We start from the raw sequence: 17184 nt of genomic DNA on the forward strand, positions 1-17184 counted from the left end.
AAAAAAATACAGGGTGGGGGATGTAGCTTAGCAGCATAGCACCTGCCTGGCAAGCATGAGGCCCTGAGTTTGATTCCCAGTACAAAAACAAACAATCAATCAAACAAACAAACAAAAAACTCCAAAGAATCAATGAATTGAAGAGTTGGTTCTGCAAAAGAATCAACAAAATTGACAAACCCTTAGTCAATCTTACCAGAAAAGGAAAGACCCACGTCAATGCAACAAGAAATGAAAACGGCAAAATCACAATGGAGCCAGGCGTGGTGGTGGCATATGCCTGTAACCTAGCACTTGGGAGACAGAGGCAGGGGGTAAGTTTGAGGCCAGTCTGGGCTACATAGGGAGTTTAAGGTCAGCCTGAACTCCATAGTGAAACCCTTTTTCAACAAAACAAAACAAAACAAAACAAAACAAACAAAACAAAACCACAATGGATTCTGCTGAAATGCAGAAGATCATTAGTGACAACTTTGAGAACCTGGAGAATTCAGAAGAAATAGATTCCTAGATACATATGAACTACCAAAGCTGAATCAAGAAGATATAAAAATTCTAAATAATCTAATATCAGGCAATGAAATTGGTTTTTTTTTTTTGAGACACGGTCTCACTATGTAGTGCAGACTGGCCTTAAACTCACTAACGTAGCCCAGGCTGGCCTTGAACTCACGGTGATTCTCTTGCCTTTGCCTCCCAAGTGCTGCAATTACAGGCATGTGCCACCACGCCCAGCTCAGGCAATGAAACTAAAGGAATAATAATTAAAAAACAAAACAAAACAAACAACTACAAACTACAGACCCATCTAAAAAAAGAGAATTACAGGCTAATCTCTTTAATAAACAGACGCAAAAATTTTCAGTAAGATACTGGCAAACAAAATGCAACAAATCATCAAAAAGGTCATACATCATGACTGAGGAGAATTAATTTCAGAGATGTAGGGATAGTCAAACTTCTACAAATCAATAAATGTAACAGATCACATAAACAGAAGCAAGGACAAAAATCACATGATCATCTCAACAGCCACAGAAAAAGCCTTTGACAAAATTCAACATCCACTCATGATAAAAACTTGGAAGAAAACAGGCGTAGAAAGACCTTATCTCAATCTAATGAGAACCATTATGGCGAACCAAAGGGCAACACCATATTAAATGGGGAGAAGCTGAAAGCATTCCCTCTTAAACCAGGAACACGACAAGACAAATATCACCTAGAGCAATCAGGCAAGAGAAAGAAGTAAAAGGGCTACGTACAGGAAAGGAAGAAGTTAAATTATTATTTGCAGATGATGTTCTCTACATAGAAGACCCCAAAAAAATTCCACCAAAAGACTCAGAATAAATAACCAAATTCAGCAGCTGCAGCAGGATACAAAATCAGCACACACAAATAAATAGCATTATGTACCAATAAACTCATTGAGGAATTACAATGAAAACTATAGTACTCTGAAAAAGGAGAGAAAGGAGAGGACATCAGAAAATAGTATCTCCTATTCCATCAGAAAAGGTACGCCCTATTCCTGTACAGGCAAAAGCAAGAGTCAAAATGGCCTTCCAAAACTGATACACAGTTTTAATGCAATTCTAATCAAAAGATCATTATCGTTCCTCACAGAACCACCAACAACCCTAAATTTTGTATGGAGCCAGAATAGACCTAGAAGAGTAAAAGTAAGACCAGGCAACATGAGTAAGGCAGAAAGAGGCACCATAATACTGGACTTTAAGTTATACTACAAAGCTACAGTGATTTAAAAAAGTATGGTATTGGCAAAAAGACCCTTGTGTATTAATGGAACAGAACAGAGGGATGTAGAAACAACTCCAGGGAAACCCATCTACCTGATCTTTGACAAGAGGGTCAAAAATCTTTCACTGGAGGAAACTTCTTTAACTTCTTTAACAAATGGTGCGGTGAGATCTGGCCCTCCATAAGCAGAAGACCGAACCTAGACCCATATCTCTCACCATGTACTAAACTAAAATTAAAATAGATCAAAGATCTAAATATTAAAACAAAAACACAATCTGTAGACAAAATAGGTAAAACTCTTAAAGACATAGGTGTAGGCAAGGGCCTTCTGAAATACTTACTTTTATTATAGTGAATGAACTGACATTTTCTTTTCCATGGTAATAGACTCTACTTCATTAAAATAAACACTGTTCTTTTTTTTTGTTTGTTTGTTTGTTTTTGTTTTTCTCCGGTACCGGGAACCGAACTCACGACCTTGTGCTTGCCAGGCAGGCGCTTTGCCGCTGAGCTAAATCCCCAGCCCCAATAAACACTGTTCTTGATCTCCAGTACTGATTTCATGATTCACCAAAAGGTGGCAACTCACAATTTACAAATACCACCTGTATATTTTCTTATACCAATGTCTTCCAGTGTAGGAAGGGTACCACTGGTGGAACTCAAGATAGTTTTAGTTAAGGTTCAAAGTGACTTTAGGGGGTACCTGGATGTGGCATTATACAGCAATGAATCATGCTGTAAGAAAGTTAGCTTCTCTTCAGCTCATCTAATCCTTTTGCTTAACCCAGAGAACATTTTAGCCTGCCCTGGTCCATCTTTAGTACCTTTCGCAAAAGCAGAACTGTTCTTGGCCTTAATTAAAGCTGATGACAAGCAAAAGACTGAGTTCAACTACTGTTTATATTTCAGCTTGTTTTAAATGTAATCTATTTTTAAAATAAGTGATGCATTCACATAGTCTAGAGTTGGAGAAGTACAAAAGGGTAAATATAATGAAAAGCCTCCCTCCTACATCTATCCTCAAGCTACCAATTCCTCACAGGCAGTCACTGTTAGATTCTCATCATGTGTTTATCCACAGACACCTTAGGAAGGAGATGATTCCTTTTTAAAGCATAAATAGCAGCTTTCTGTCTACACTATTCTACAGCTTTCTAGTTGGAACTTCATAAAATTCTTTCTAAATGTATATTTAGCTTTACACTTATCTCGCATTTATAGCATGATCCCGGTTTTGATTTAATAGACTGCCTTTAAAATGAATTTAAGTTTTAAAAAGTAAGCTTGAAGAAAAACATTAAGTCACATCATGCAGTTTGAATGTGGATAAGAATGCATCGTGGTGGTAACTTAAAAACACTACTGACAGAACTAGAAGACTGCTTCCCAGTGTCTCTAACAGGTGTAGCAGCTTCTGTCAGCAAAAGAACAGGCATTCTCTTTGTAAGTCTTTATGCTGAGCCCAAACCCATCTTCCTGAAATCTGCCCTAGACCTACCTCTCTCCACCTGGACAGTGGGGCTTTCAAATCCCATCTTGCAGAACCAAGGGCTCCATGGAGTGCCCCTTGAGGGTGGGGGAGGCTGACCAAGAAGATTCCTCAAATACTAAATTTTTATGTTTTCTACAGGGGAGTTCTAAACAGTAAGATTCTGCGAAAAAGGTTTTGCTAAGGAAAAAGAACACTGAAAATCAGTATTCTGGAAAAACACTAAATAAACTTGTTTCCTATTCTATCCAGACATTAAAAGGAAGACGAGTGATCTGCTCCTTAGCTGCCACATCCCTAAGATACATCCACTGACTCTTCACACAGAAACCGAGACTGCCTGACTTTCCTATTTCTATTTCTATCACATTTTTCTTCACTGTTTGTTCTCTAAGCGACCTTCTCAAGTTGTGAGTGGCCACAGCGGGGTTCAGTCTGACGCTTCAAGACCATGTAGTGCAATAACCATGCCTCCAAACTACAGTTCTGAAAGGGGGAATGGAAACCTTCAGGGCAGCTCCCATCACCTACCTGGTCACTGGACAGGGGGACTGGTGCATCTGAGCCCTGCCGCCTGTGGTGCTGGGCCACCCTGGCCATGATCACAGGGGAGGTTCGAGGACTGTCCAGTCCGGGGTCTGACAGTACTGAGTTGCGATTCACTAATGACTAGAGGAACAGAGAACTGTGTGAGAAGAAACCTGGTCCAGGAGACTCTCAGGGCTCAGCTCATCTGCTGACAAGAACCACGCTTGCATATTACTGCACCACCCTGATTACACAGTATCTCATTTAATGCTTCCACTGGCTCTGAGATAGATACTATTATTTACCTCACTTTTTACACAAAGCAACTAAGACTTGGAAAGGTATGAGAATAGCTCAAAGGTCAAAGAGCTTGGAATGTACTCCCTAGATTCAATCCAGGCAGTTTTAACCCACAGCCCACTCTCTCCATCACCATCTACATCACTTCCTGTACAATATCAACTAAAGATTATTTAAGGACACCCACCCCACCCCCTGCACCACTCTCTTTCTCCCTCCCTTTTTCACTTTCCCAACATTGGTCCTTTCAAGTGTATTGATCATCTCCCCACCAACAGACAGAAGCAGTGAGGAAATAAAATTCCAAATATGTAAATTAGGCTTTTACCATGTTTTTAACTACTTATTCACCTATTTAATTATCTAGCTAAGTGAATATTTTACTGCTACCATCATTACTTCTTGCACTCTTATACTGTAAGTGTCTATTTACAGCTTATACAGGTAAATTGAGAGTACCTTTGACCTTTGCGGTAAAAACCAGAAATTCTCTGACCGTTTTAGAAAAGACAAGCTGTTCAACAGAAAAAGATCTGTAGCAAAGAAAGACTACCACTTCTGGGTTCACTCCTCTAACAGGACGTCACCCCAGGCAGCTAGAAATGTTTTTGGTTGTATTATTGATGATTTGTGCTCTAGCCCTTACTTGCTAAGGTCTACGACAGTTAAGAACATGATTGGCCTCCTTCTCCATCCTACTTGTTACCCAATAGTTGACTGCAATAGAATAAAGCCATATTTGAGGATATGGCATAAGGACATTGTCTGAAGCCCTTCTTTTGGAACCCAGAGCACAGTAACTAAAAGAGGTGCACAGGGGACAGGCCAGAGCCTGTGAGCCAGTGTGCAGCAGAGTGCCTTGTGCCCAGGGAAGGGGCAGTAAATGCAGTATTAAAAGGCCCCACCCCTCCTGGCACTCACCTCACTGAGCGAGGGAAAGCGTTCTGTCCCAGAATCCAAGCCACTGTCTGCCTCCTGGGAATCCAGAGAGAGACGGCCTGGAAAGAGTTTAGATGGTAGGGCTGGGGGAAAGAAGAACCTTTATTCTGAGAACTTGTGTCCAGGGCAGGACAGGGACACTGCCACTGTCTTTTCTTTTGCTGGTTTTCCTTTGGCTCTCATTTCATGGCCCTTAGATTCTCTGGGCACTGCTCCCTTCCACTCTCACCACTCCTAGCTCTCACGTACCTCTGCACCTGTGCACAGGACATGTTACCTCCTAAAGGAAGACTGCAGCATATCTCAAACCAGTCTTACCCCTCTCAACTCATTCCCAGCCCTCTTCTGGCCACTGATCCCTTTCCACAAATAGCATCTGCTGAGTCCCTAAGTACCACGTGCTCTTAGGTAAGCTGTTGTCTGGACCACACTCATCCCAGTATCTGCCTGGTCCTTATCTATCCAATGCTCCTGATCAGATGCTTATCACCACTATGTTCTGTTGCCCTGTATATCAGGACTTCTTTTTCCCATTATTCTATTTCCCAGAGGGCAGATACTATGTATTTTCTTTCCCAGAATCTGCCCCATGGGGTGAGGACAAAAGATAAGAAACCTGTACTATAAGCCAGAGAAAAAAGGGATGGTGGGGGGACTCACCTTCTGATGGTCTCTGGCTGACATCACCATATAGAGGAAGTACGTCCTGAAAGAAAAAAGCCCCAAAGGGCAGGCAGATTCTGTGAGCCTTTTCGTTCTCCTGTCTGCCTCCTCTAATCAGGGTGTATCTGCTTATACTTAGTGGTCACTTCTGCTTCACTGCCTCAGAAATACCCAGCTAGGAGAAATTTCTTCATAGGTACAGCTTGAGAGGATGGTGACCCCTAATGGTGGGAAGGAGCCTTACCCTTAGTAAAATGCAACACTTCTGACTACATTTGTTACCCTGGACCTCAGAGCATCTATTATCCCCTTTGGGTTGGATGCAGGAAAGAACTTAACTATCAAGGAATAGAAAAAGCTGAAGTAGGTACTAAGGGAAGATGTAAAATGTTTACTTCTGAGTTCTCTGGGGAGGACAGACAGATGTCAGCTAGGCTGATAGCCCCAGGCACTGGGGATGGTGTGACTGACAGTATTTAACTGTTTACAAAGTGCTTTTCTGGGCTGCATTTAATCTTTCAGCAACTGAGTGAGGCAGGTTACTTCCATGTGATAAATGAACAGAAGCTCGCACCTTTGTAACTTGCCCAAGCTACACAGCAGGTCAACTCTAAAGCTAGGGTTGGAGTTCATCTCCAGACTCTGCCTCTCAGATTCTCCACCTCATGAGCACATGGATCCCAGCAATGGCAGTGGCAGTAAACAAGCACTGGCCCCTGTGCCAGAGCATGCTTTAGTCCTGCTACCCACCAACTCCCATAACACAAGCTCTCCCCAAGTTGCTATGTTGCTCAAGCTGGGCTCAAAGTTGGAATCTTTCTGCCTCAGCCTCCAGGAATGCTGGGAACACAGGCATGCCCCCCATGCCCAGCTAGGTGGATACTACTGTAATCTCCATTGTATAAGTATGGAAACTCAGCCTCCCAGAGAGTAATTCATTCCTCCAAAAAGCTAAAGGTAACTAGAGATAGGATTTGAAACCAAGTGGCCTAAATCTGCAACCTGAGCTCTGGTTCACTATGTAAGATGAGAAATCCTTCAGGAAATGAATACTTTATCTGTCTCATTCCCAAACTTTTCTGATCTGGATAAAAAAAGCCTTAAGATAAAGTCTTAATTAGATAAGCCTTAAATAAGTTTTAAAAAAGCCTTAAGATAAAGTCTTAATTAGATAAGCCTTAAATAAGTTTTTGGTTTTGGCAAATATTGTTCTTGGAGATTTTAAAGTTACTGAGGTTTGAGGGAGATAAGAAACTAATACTATGCCAGGCATGGAGGTGCACACCTATAATCTCAGCATTTGAAAGGTGGAGGCAACAGCATCATTGGACTACACAGTGAGTTCAAGGCCAACCTGAACTGCATAAAGAGATCCTGTCTCAAAAAATAAAAAGGGAGAGAAACTAATAGTAAAGTCCCTCAAGAAAACAGAGAACCATTTCCTTGCTGGCATCTTTGAGAGTTGTTAGATACTGATGCAGAACCCTCTCAGCTGACTGGGGATCTTCACATAACTGACTTTAAAATATCCCTGGATTTCTTTGAGAAGACCTGTTACTCAAAGCTAAGAGACAAGTCCTGAATATAGCCAAGGTAGGAGGTGTGCAGGAGACACTCAGGTAAAGAAGCTCGTCTGTGCATGTGGGGGGGCCAGGGCTGAAGCTGAAGAGAAAAGGCTGGATCCAAAGAGAGGTTTGCGTACCCTCAGTACACGGATGATTTTTGAAATTGGGACCTGGATGAGATCTCCCAGGGCATCAGTGCAAAGAGGAAAGCACTAACGGTAGATCTGGGGACTTAGGTGCTTCTACGGCACACTTTTATATTGTATCTGTTCCTTGAAAGAGTAGCTTTCAAATATACATCAGCCATGAGCAAACTATGCAGAAGGTAAAGATCATTAGGAGGCAGAACCTGAGAGTCTGATTTCCTATTTCCTTCATTCCAAGGCAACCATGAATTCTTAGAGAGCAAGAAATAAGCTTTTCCTTTGCATGGCATCCCAAGTGTACAACAGCACTCAGCCTCTGCTTCATAAAATACAACACACAAGCTCAGCCTTCAGGTCCTGCCATGACTTAGGAGGTCTTCTGCCTTGGCCTTATCCCTCACTCTACCCCACTGCATGGTGCCTTTCCTAGATCTACGCCTACTATCACTCACCACTAAGCCACCTGTCTCCTGCTGGATCTTCAGCTGTAACTGAGTGACTCGCCGCCGGGCACCTTCAATTTGCTCTTCCAGCAGGCTGTCAGGGTTCCGGCTATACACCTCAGAGATACGCTGGGGAGGGATAAGGAGGAGGAGGAGGGGAAAATGTAGAGGGTGGTTAGTACAGAATGGCTGATTGACCAGCGGAAAAAACAGACAGTTACCCCAAAACAAAGAGGAAAGAGAAGAGACTTGTCTTCTAGTGGAGGAACTGTCACTTAGGGTCAGAAAAAGGGCAAATGATGAGAAACAGAATACATGAGGAGGCTGGAGAGAGAAGACAAAATACAAGGGCCTGCACTAGTCTGACCATTCTTCAAGGCCTGGCTCAACTTCCTCATCCTAAGCACCCCCTACTCAAGTGAGAAAAATGGAAGTGATTGATTAGTTCATAAAAGAGGGCTGAGGAGGAAGCTTACACACGACGAGAACCCTCGGAGAGAGGAAGGCCGACCAGAGCCATCCCTGCTGCTCCTAGAGAACAGGAACCATTCTGACCTGCAGCTACTACTCCTTAAAGCACTTAGCAGAGTGGAGCACAGGGCCTGAGGTAGACCTGCTTTTGAACTGTGGCTCCTCCACTTAACTGCTGTGTAGACTTGGGCAATCCTTAATACATCCTCACTGATAAAGTGGTGATGACAGTGCCTGTCTCATGGGATGGCTGTCAGGTCTGAATGAGGTAATGTAAAGTGCTTGCAGAATGTCTGGCGCATGGTTATGGGTCACAATACACAGCAGCTACTCATATTTCACTAAAAAAGGAGATAGCTAGTACAGCCTGTTGGTTAAATAAAGATGTTATATTCACATATTAGTTAAGCTCATCTGAGGCTTCCTGCTATCTGACAGTCTTTTTAAAATTCCTCACGTTTATTTTATTTCATGATTTCAGTGTCTCACTATGTATTTCAGATTGGCCTTGAATTCACTATGTAGCATGGGCTGGCCTGCAACTTGCAGTGATCTTCCTGCCTCAGCCTCTCAAGTGCTGCGATTACAGAGATGTGCGCCACCACGCCCAGCAATTCTTCACATTTAATGCTTTATCCTTTCCATGCTTATCAAGCCCTAGCTCTTCCCTCGGTCCTAGCACGCAACATCGTCTTGTGAGACAGTTCCCAACCTTATTCCACTTCCACACATTCACAGCCGTTTCCCGCTCCACCCCGCCTAACAAGAGAAAACACTGAGTCAATCCCTCCAGCTGCTTCGGGCACTTTCTAGACACTGTTCATACATGTTTAGTCTTCTTCTAAGGACTCCTTGCTTCATCCTACAAAAATGGTCAAGTTTTCCGACTTAAACACCACAACAAAATCTTTTCTAGCAAAACCCAGTTATTCCTCAAGCCACTGCCCCATTTTTCCCTCCTTCCTTTCACAGCCAAGTATTTCAAGAGTAGCCAACATTCACAGCCCCTGTTCTCTGGTTTCTGGTCATCACTCAACAAACACAACCTAGTGTTTTCCCCATTACCTCAAACAGCTACTCTTTCAAGGAACAGGTACAATATAAAAGTGTGCCGTAGAAGCACCTAAGTCCCCAGATCTACCGTTAGTGCTCTCCTCTTTGCACTGATGCCCTGGGAGATCTCATCCAGGTCCCAATTTCAAAAATCATCCGTGTACTGAGGGTACGCAAACCTCTCTTTGAATTCAGCCTTTTCTCTTCAGCTTCAGCCCTGGCCCCCCCACATGCACAGAGGAGCTTCTTTACCTGAATGTCTCCTGCACACCTCCAAACTCAGCACACCTAGAGCTGACCTTCATTTCTTTCCCCTAAACTCTGCTCCTCTCCACTACTCTGCTCCATTACCGGCATCACCACCTACTCAGGCATCCACACTTTGGGCAATCTTTTCTTCTCCCTTACAGCTGCTAAGTTCCCCTGACTGGATCTCTGAGATGCTTCCCACTGTTGTTCCCTCCCTTCTGTTCTGACTCCTACTGTTGTTGTTAAGTCTGTCATCTCTGTAATAGCCTCCTAGGTTTCTGTGTATCTGTCCACTTAACATGCTCTGCTAAGAGAACACTGATTTGAAAAAGTGATTGGTCCCCTGCTCAAAATCCTTTGATCAGCTGCCATTGCCTTTAGGACAAAGTCCGAGCTCCTCATGATATTTAAGCCCAAACTGCTTCTTTATATCCGTACGCACTGTCATTTTCAATGTTCTAGTCACAGCAGGCTGAATCCAGCTCAAGCACCACTAATGAAGCCTTCTGATAACTGCAGAAGTAATTATTCCTTCATTCGAGCTATCATGGCATCGAAACTTTAAAAAAAAAATGTCAATGAGGTGTAATTCATGTCACATAAGCATTACAATTTTAAAGTATGTAATTCAGGGGCTTCTGATATATTCACACAATTGCGCAACCATCCCCACTATCTAATCCAGAACATTCCTATCACTTCAACAAGGCAGCACCTGTGGGCAGTCACTGACCATGTCTCCTTCACCTGTTGGCAAGCACTCATCTCCTCTGTATTTATGGATGTGCCTAGACTTCTATACAAATTGAGTTACACAATTTGTGGACTTCTGTCTGGTTTGAGTTGGCATGTTTTCAGGGTTCTGCTATGTTACAGCATATGTATCAGTATTTTACCCTTTTCATGGCTGAGTAATATACCACTGTGTGGATATATGACACTCTGTTTATCTATTCATTAGCTGATGGACATTTGGGTTGTTTCTACTTTTTTGGCTAATAAAAAACAAAACTGTTCTGAATGTCTTTATGGGAACTTATGTTCTTAATTCTTCTGGGTACTTATCTAGGAGTGGAATTGCTGGGTCATGCAGTATCTTGGTTTAATATTTTAAAGAACTAGTAGGGTCTGGTAGCACACGCTTATAATCCCAGCACTCAGGAAGCTGAGACAGGATTGCTGTGAGTTTGAGATCAGCCTGGGCTACATAGTGAGTTCAAGGCCAGGCTGGACTGCACAGCAAGACACTGTCTCAAAAAACCCAAAAACTAAAACTGAAAAAAAAGAAAAAAAAAAATCATTTTGAAGAACTGCTTATCTCCAGTATAGCTGCAATATTTTATATTCCCACTCAACGGTGAGAATAGATTAGGACAGTGTATATGTAAACAAAATATAAACAAATATTTCTCAGCTTTGTCCACAACCTTACCAACACTTGACATTTTCTATTATTTTTGTTATAAAGTGGTACCAATGTCATTTTATCAGCTCTCCATGACTGATAATATCAAGCATCTGTTCAAACACTTATTATTTGCTGTCTTTTTGTTTCCTTTTTCCCTCCTTCCCTCTCTCTCCTTTCTTCCTTTTTTTCTTGTACTGAGGACCAAAGCCAGGGTACAGCTCTACTACTGAGCTACACAGCTATACCCCAGCCCGTTTTTATCTTTAATTTGGAGACAGGGTCTCACTAAGTTCTCTAGGCTGATTTGGGCCTCAAACTGTGTAGCTCAGGCTGCCCTCAAAGTCACAGTAATCCTCCTGTCTCAGCCTCCTGGATGCTGGGATTACAGGTGTGTGCCACCATGTCCAGCAAGTTAATTTTTGTTAACTGTGTGAGGTAAGTGCAAATCTGGTTGTCCCTGTGCCATTTTTTATTCCTCTCCAGCCAAATCAATCTTCTCATCATTTTCTGTGCAAATAATTTCCTTAGTCCCCAAATCTTTTTCTCCATTGGATTATTTTGGTACCTTTGTTGAAAATCAACTTACAATAGATGTACGTGTTCAGTTCTGGACTCTAGATTCTACTCCATGGACCTATAGGTCTATCTTTATATGTGTACCAGTGTCTTCATTACTGTGTAGATATATATACATAAGCATCATCACTTACAGTGTAGTATATCTTTACTCATTCATCCATCCATCCATGTTCTGGGGGATTGCTAATCCTCAAAGGTTCACCTCTCATCTATTTTTCTAATTCTTACTCCTAACACTATTCTCACCCACTACCCTAATACACATAGTACCCAGCACACAGCAAGACTTAGCGTTTGTTAAGTGAGTGTATTTACCCTAAGCTGTCACTCACTAGCACTCTCCCCTATTCTCTTCAATACGGAAGCTCCACTCTTTATGCCCAATGAAATACTCTCCCCTGTGCAGCCTTTTCTCACATGTTCAATCACTAAAGTAATTGCTCTCTTACGGCCAACTCTTTGTCCCTCCTATTCTCTCTCCTACTGTAATTTGAACTTTCCCCTATAGATTTTAAACACATCAAGGTCAATACACACAATGAGCACTGAAAAAGAAATGTACTGAGCTGAAATGAAGGGGTGAGAAGACTGCTGCAAGTCACAGCTATGATAGGACTGATTATTCCTCTTCAGCCAAATCAATCTTCTCATCGTTCTCTGTGCAAGTAATTTCCTTAGTCCCCAAATCTTTTTTCATCCCATCCACCAAGCTGGGCCCTGTGCCCTGACCCTATCAGTTTGGTCAGGTCTCACTACCCATCCCCACCTTCCATGCTTCTTACCCTTCTTTCCTTGGAAAGCTCTAAGATCAACTCCAGCTTGCTCTGATGTTCTTCAGTTCTAATGTTCCCTCACTTGCGTGTACGTGGTTCACACCTATCATTAGCCTAGTCTATTATCTATGGAACTCAATTATCCTATGCACTGTATTAATAAAATTCTGTGTTAACAAGTTCTTTTTTGGGGGGGAGTGGGTTGAGCTAGGGTCTTGCTGTGTAGCCCAGGCTGGTCTTGCAACAATCCTCCTGCCTCACCTCCCAAGTGCTAGGAGGACAGGAGTACACCACCACACCCAGCTCTGCTTTAACAAATTCAAATGACAACTCTTCAGTAATCCCGAAGTTTTATTTTTAAGATTTTACAGTGACAGGATATGGACTGTAAACTGAACTGTGTACGTTGGCAGACTGCGCTAGTATGATTTCACTAAGGCAGTGGGCAGGCTATCTTCAGCAGTAACCTCACCTGTAGCTCTTTCTCCTCCTGCCTCAGCATATTTCTGAGGATCTGGGTGGCATGTTTCTGAACTTCAGGATCCTAGGGATGGAAGACAGAACTGAGTGAGTTGGAGACTGGTTCAGCAGCATAGCTCTCTGGGATCTTCTGCTCCCTGGGCAGGAAGTGTAGGAGTATAGCCTGGGTCATGGTGTGTTTTGTATACATGCAGGACCTTGTTGGGATGAAGTCAACATAAAATCTTATTTTGATCTTACTCCTAAACTTCCTACAAACTTTTACTATAAGTCACTACCTAACTTTTCCAGGGACTTGCTGGGTAGGTCTTCTTTCCAACTGGAAAATCCTGTTTCCTGTTAACTGTCTGCATCTCCTCCTCTTTTAAGTATTCCCACTCACAAGGATGTCCTTCCCCTTGCTTTTGCCCATGTCTGATTCTCTCCCTCTACCAAGATCCATATTTCATTCTTCCAGGCAGCCTTTTTCTCTTGGAAACTGTTTCCTTGCTCTCTGACTTAATAGCATATCCTTATAATACTGACTGGCAACAGCCTCTGATGCCTCCGTCCATGCCTGGGGTAGGGGCTCTCCCTAGTGAGGGAGCACTCTCAGATACTTAGGAACACACTGAATGCCACTGGCTGATAAAACCTCACATACATTCATATGGGAGGAGGACACCCAGTCATGGAATGTCTTCTTATGCAGCTTTCGTTTCTGTTCAACACTGTTCATTTGTCTCCTGGCTCGTCTCTGCTTAACACAACTTGGTTCAATTTAATCCCCACTGGGGAGCTCTTCAAAGGGATCAGAGTGAGGAGGAGGAGCCAGGAAGACCATTACCTGCATTGGTTTGGGTGCTGTGATACGTTGTGGAGGTGGCAGAGGTGGAGGAGGTGGTGGTGGTGGTATCATGGGGGTGACTCGGGGAGCTCCTGCTGATGGCTCCTGCTGGAGCCCAGAGACGCCAATGGATGAAGGTGAAGAGCCCAAGAGAGTCAACGCAACATAGGCACCAGCTAGAGGAAGACAAGGAGAGGCTTGTTCAGGTAGTATTGTTCTGGACAGCAGATATTCAAACTGCAAAGGAGAAGATCCTTCTTTCTCCTTTCATTAATCTTGTAATCCTGTAGTTTAAGTTCTCACTTGTAAAGCCCCAACCATTCTCTAATCCCTGCCGTTTTACCCCGCATCAACCCGTTTCCCTTCCTTCCTGCAGAGACCTCAAACATGTACCACCTCATCCACCCCTTGTTTCCTCCTTTAGCTCATTAAATGAAACAGCCAATGTGAAGCTCCAGCACACTGCCTGCCTCACAAATGGCAGGCATTCAAATTTTAGGCCTCCACCCACAACCCCCAAGACTTCCCATACCCTTTTTTACCTAAACATTTGTTGCTTCTATTTAATTATCTGTGCAGAGTCAATTGTGGGGTCTTCCTGGCTACAGAGTATTTTTTGCTTCCCCCTACTCTCAAACCAAGAAGTAGACGACAAGAAGTAGCCTGTGTGGCAAGATGGGACAGATGCTATTTCAGTGAGATGTGGTCTCAGTAAGATATGGTCTACACAGGAGTGGCAAATACAGGTGTGGCAAAAATTAAGCAATCTGATGAGTGTCTCCATTAGAAATGATAATAGAGCTTTGTGGCCTTCTAAGTGGATTGTTCAGCCCACTAGTCCCTTAACTTTCTTTGGTGCTCACCCCTTTCCAACTCACATTTGATAAGTTTCACTACCTCCAGATGAGAGCTATTGGTCACCATGGTGCCGTTGACCTGTTGGAGGGACAAAGAACACTGAGTAATGGTGACAGAAACCTGGGGGCTCTTATCTAAGATTTCAATGTCACTTCATTAGGAAGCCATTTTCAGGGCTTTCTAGTTACCTCACTTGTTTTTTTAAATCCACATTAGAAATTCATTCCTGTCTGTATGTTCCATATGTTTTGTCTTTTCAGACAGTACATAACTTTTCAGGGACAAGACTTGTTTTTTCATCCATTCATTCACTCATTCATTCATTTGTTTGGTCATTTATTTCTTTAATGCTTTTCTGCCCATTTGTCTGTCACATATATGTACCAGCTGGCCCAGTGTACTTCCTCCTTTCTGGGAGACCAGAAATCTCTGCATCAGGATTTCTTTAATACTTCTAAGAGGCATTACACAGAAGACAGACCTGAATGGACAAGGTGGATTCCAGCAGTTTAGAACAGCCAAGGATCTAAGGTCAGTACTGTAGGGGGCACAAACTAGCAAGAGGAGAACCTAAAGGCTCACAGTCCCTGCTTCTTAATATTATTTTTATCATATATGAATTGGGCTAATAACACCTCTTCTAGAAGCACGGCTGCTTTAGACTCACAAGGGCCCAGAATATGGAACCCACCTATTTTAATTCTCTCCTCTCCCTATATTATCCTGCTCCCTCTCGTGGGGCTACACTAGACTCCATGTATCAAAAGGGATGTTGGCAGGACAGGCCAAGCCAGAGATACCTCTGCATGCCTGCCTCTTTTCCAGGGAATGGGTATCAGGGTCACTCACTTTGATGATCCGGTCACCCTCTTTCACTCCGGCTTTCATGGCTGCACCTCCTGTAAGAAGAAGGCCTGGTCAACAAAGCCCCACACAACCCTCCCCAGAAGCCACTGAACCTACACCACAGTTCCTGTCAGATCCCTATCTGAAATGCTGTTATGTGTTTCTTCATGAAGCACCTCAACTGCTGGGAGGACACACCATTTTGCTCCAGTAGCAAATGATTTTCAAGGTGCAGCAGACTCCAGGAGGTCACATCTGCTGCTCATCCTTTGCCCTGGCTCAGAAGCCCAACTTCTGATGACCAGCAAGGTGGGAGACAGGCAGGGCCAGGCCCCAGGAAGACTGCATCTGATGTATGTGAAGTGTCAAGATGTTCCAAGGTCAGATAAACATTGTTATTACCCAGTCAGAAAAATGAGTTTAATGCATTAGGTATAGTTAGTAAAGTAATAGTGATTATTAAGAGAAATATGGAGAAAAGGATTAAAGCAAGTTTTTTAAACTGGTAGTTCATAAATGTTGTGAGAGGTTCATCAAGATATTGAGAACTCATACCTTTAAAAATCATGATTATTTTATTTTTCTGTTTTTAAAAAACCTGTTTTAAACTTATAGCTTACTCTTTTAAAATGGACCAGAATGAGGGCTTCTGACACTGGTTGACAGGATTTGCTCAGAAGAACATGTTCCTGATCTTTTCAGGTTATCATTCAACTAGTGGCTATGGTGGTTTTCACCTCCATGTAGTTTTAAGTGGCTTCTACTGCTAGTTTAATTTATGCTCAAAATGCTCAGGAAACACTACAGCTGAAATTAGTTAATGAAAGGCATAAAAATTATATTTTGTAAATTTGCCCCAAGATTATCATTAAATCTCCAAGTTGTATTTATATGATCAAAACAAAATTCCCACAAAGCACAGCTAGATGTTTCTAGTACATTAAAAAAAAATATGTACAGTGATGACTATACTCCAATTTGGCTTTTCAGTACGGGCACTAAGACTTCTTTCATCCAAAATGTGCTATTTATGGAAAAGTATTTGCAAACAGCTTGAAATTCTTTCTTACACATTTGTAGAAATGAAAGCTGGAAAGGAAAAAGCAATTTTACTTGAATATATGAAATACATGAGGTGACTTCTAATAACTTCAGTGATTAAAATAAACTCTTTAAAGGAATATGATCTGTAATCACAGTGCTTGGGAGGCTGAGGCAGGAGGGTTGCCACAAGTTTGAGGCCAACCTGGGCTACGTAATTAGTTCACGGGCAGCCTGAGTTATACAGCGAGATCCTGTCTCAAAAACCAAAAAACGAAATGAAACGAAACGAAACAAAACAAAACAAAACAAAACAAAACAAAACAAAAGAATTTGAGCAGAAGTTCTCATAATTCTGTTAGCATGAGAATCACCAGGGCAATTTGTTAAAATGGTATCCTTGACTCCTTGTCAGAAAAGTGATTCAGTACTAAGGTTGGGCCTAGGAATAAGGACTTCAATCATTTTAAGACTTATGTGTGATTCTGATGGAGGCAAAACACAAATAGGGAACTAAAGAATTTGGAAAAGACAACAGCGATTACTTTATTATTCTTGTGATTTCCATGCCAATCCAAATTAAGTCTTCTCCTCAACACACACACACTCCTTATTTTATTGCAAGTCATCTTTTTGTTCTTTCCTCTTTGATTCTAACTCTACTCAGCCTAAGAGGAGGAGGAAAGTGAAGGAGAGCTGAACCTACATTTTACTGGAGGTGATCCCATATTTTCTGTATCTAACAGATGACAAGGCA

The 17184-nt window shown here is 42.4% G+C and overlaps 1 protein-coding gene across 11 annotated transcripts in view; it reads right to left on the reverse strand.

Annotated features, from left to right (window-relative positions):
- Window positions 1-17184, reverse strand: part of Arhgef11 (Rho guanine nucleotide exchange factor (GEF) 11) — a 110484-nt gene that overhangs the window by 35723 nt on the left and 57577 nt on the right. For 4 of the 11 annotated variants that reach the window (XM_013508283.1, XM_013508276.1, XM_013508279.1 and 1 more), the window contains exons 4-11: window positions 15390-15439; window positions 14561-14618; window positions 13683-13858; window positions 12849-12920; window positions 7853-7972; window positions 5687-5732; window positions 5009-5109; window positions 3791-3928 (exon numbers count right to left, since the gene is read on the reverse strand). In XM_013508283.1, the coding sequence (XP_013363737.1) occupies window positions 3791-3928; window positions 5009-5109; window positions 5687-5732; window positions 7853-7972; window positions 12849-12920; window positions 13683-13858; window positions 14561-14618; window positions 15390-15439 (761 nt within the window). The remainder of the gene's footprint in view (window positions 1-3790; window positions 3929-5008; window positions 5110-5686; window positions 5733-7852; window positions 7973-12848; window positions 12921-13682; window positions 13859-14560; window positions 14619-15389; window positions 15440-17184) is intronic. The other 7 variants (XM_013508280.1, XM_005411732.2, XM_013508277.1 and 4 more) reach the window with 3 other exon arrangements.

Source organism: Chinchilla lanigera, unplaced genomic scaffold (genome assembly GCF_000276665.1).
Source record: "Chinchilla lanigera isolate Chin_1 unplaced genomic scaffold, ChiLan1.0 scaffold00144, whole genome shotgun sequence".
NCBI lineage: Eukaryota > Metazoa > Chordata > Mammalia > Rodentia > Chinchillidae > Chinchilla > Chinchilla lanigera.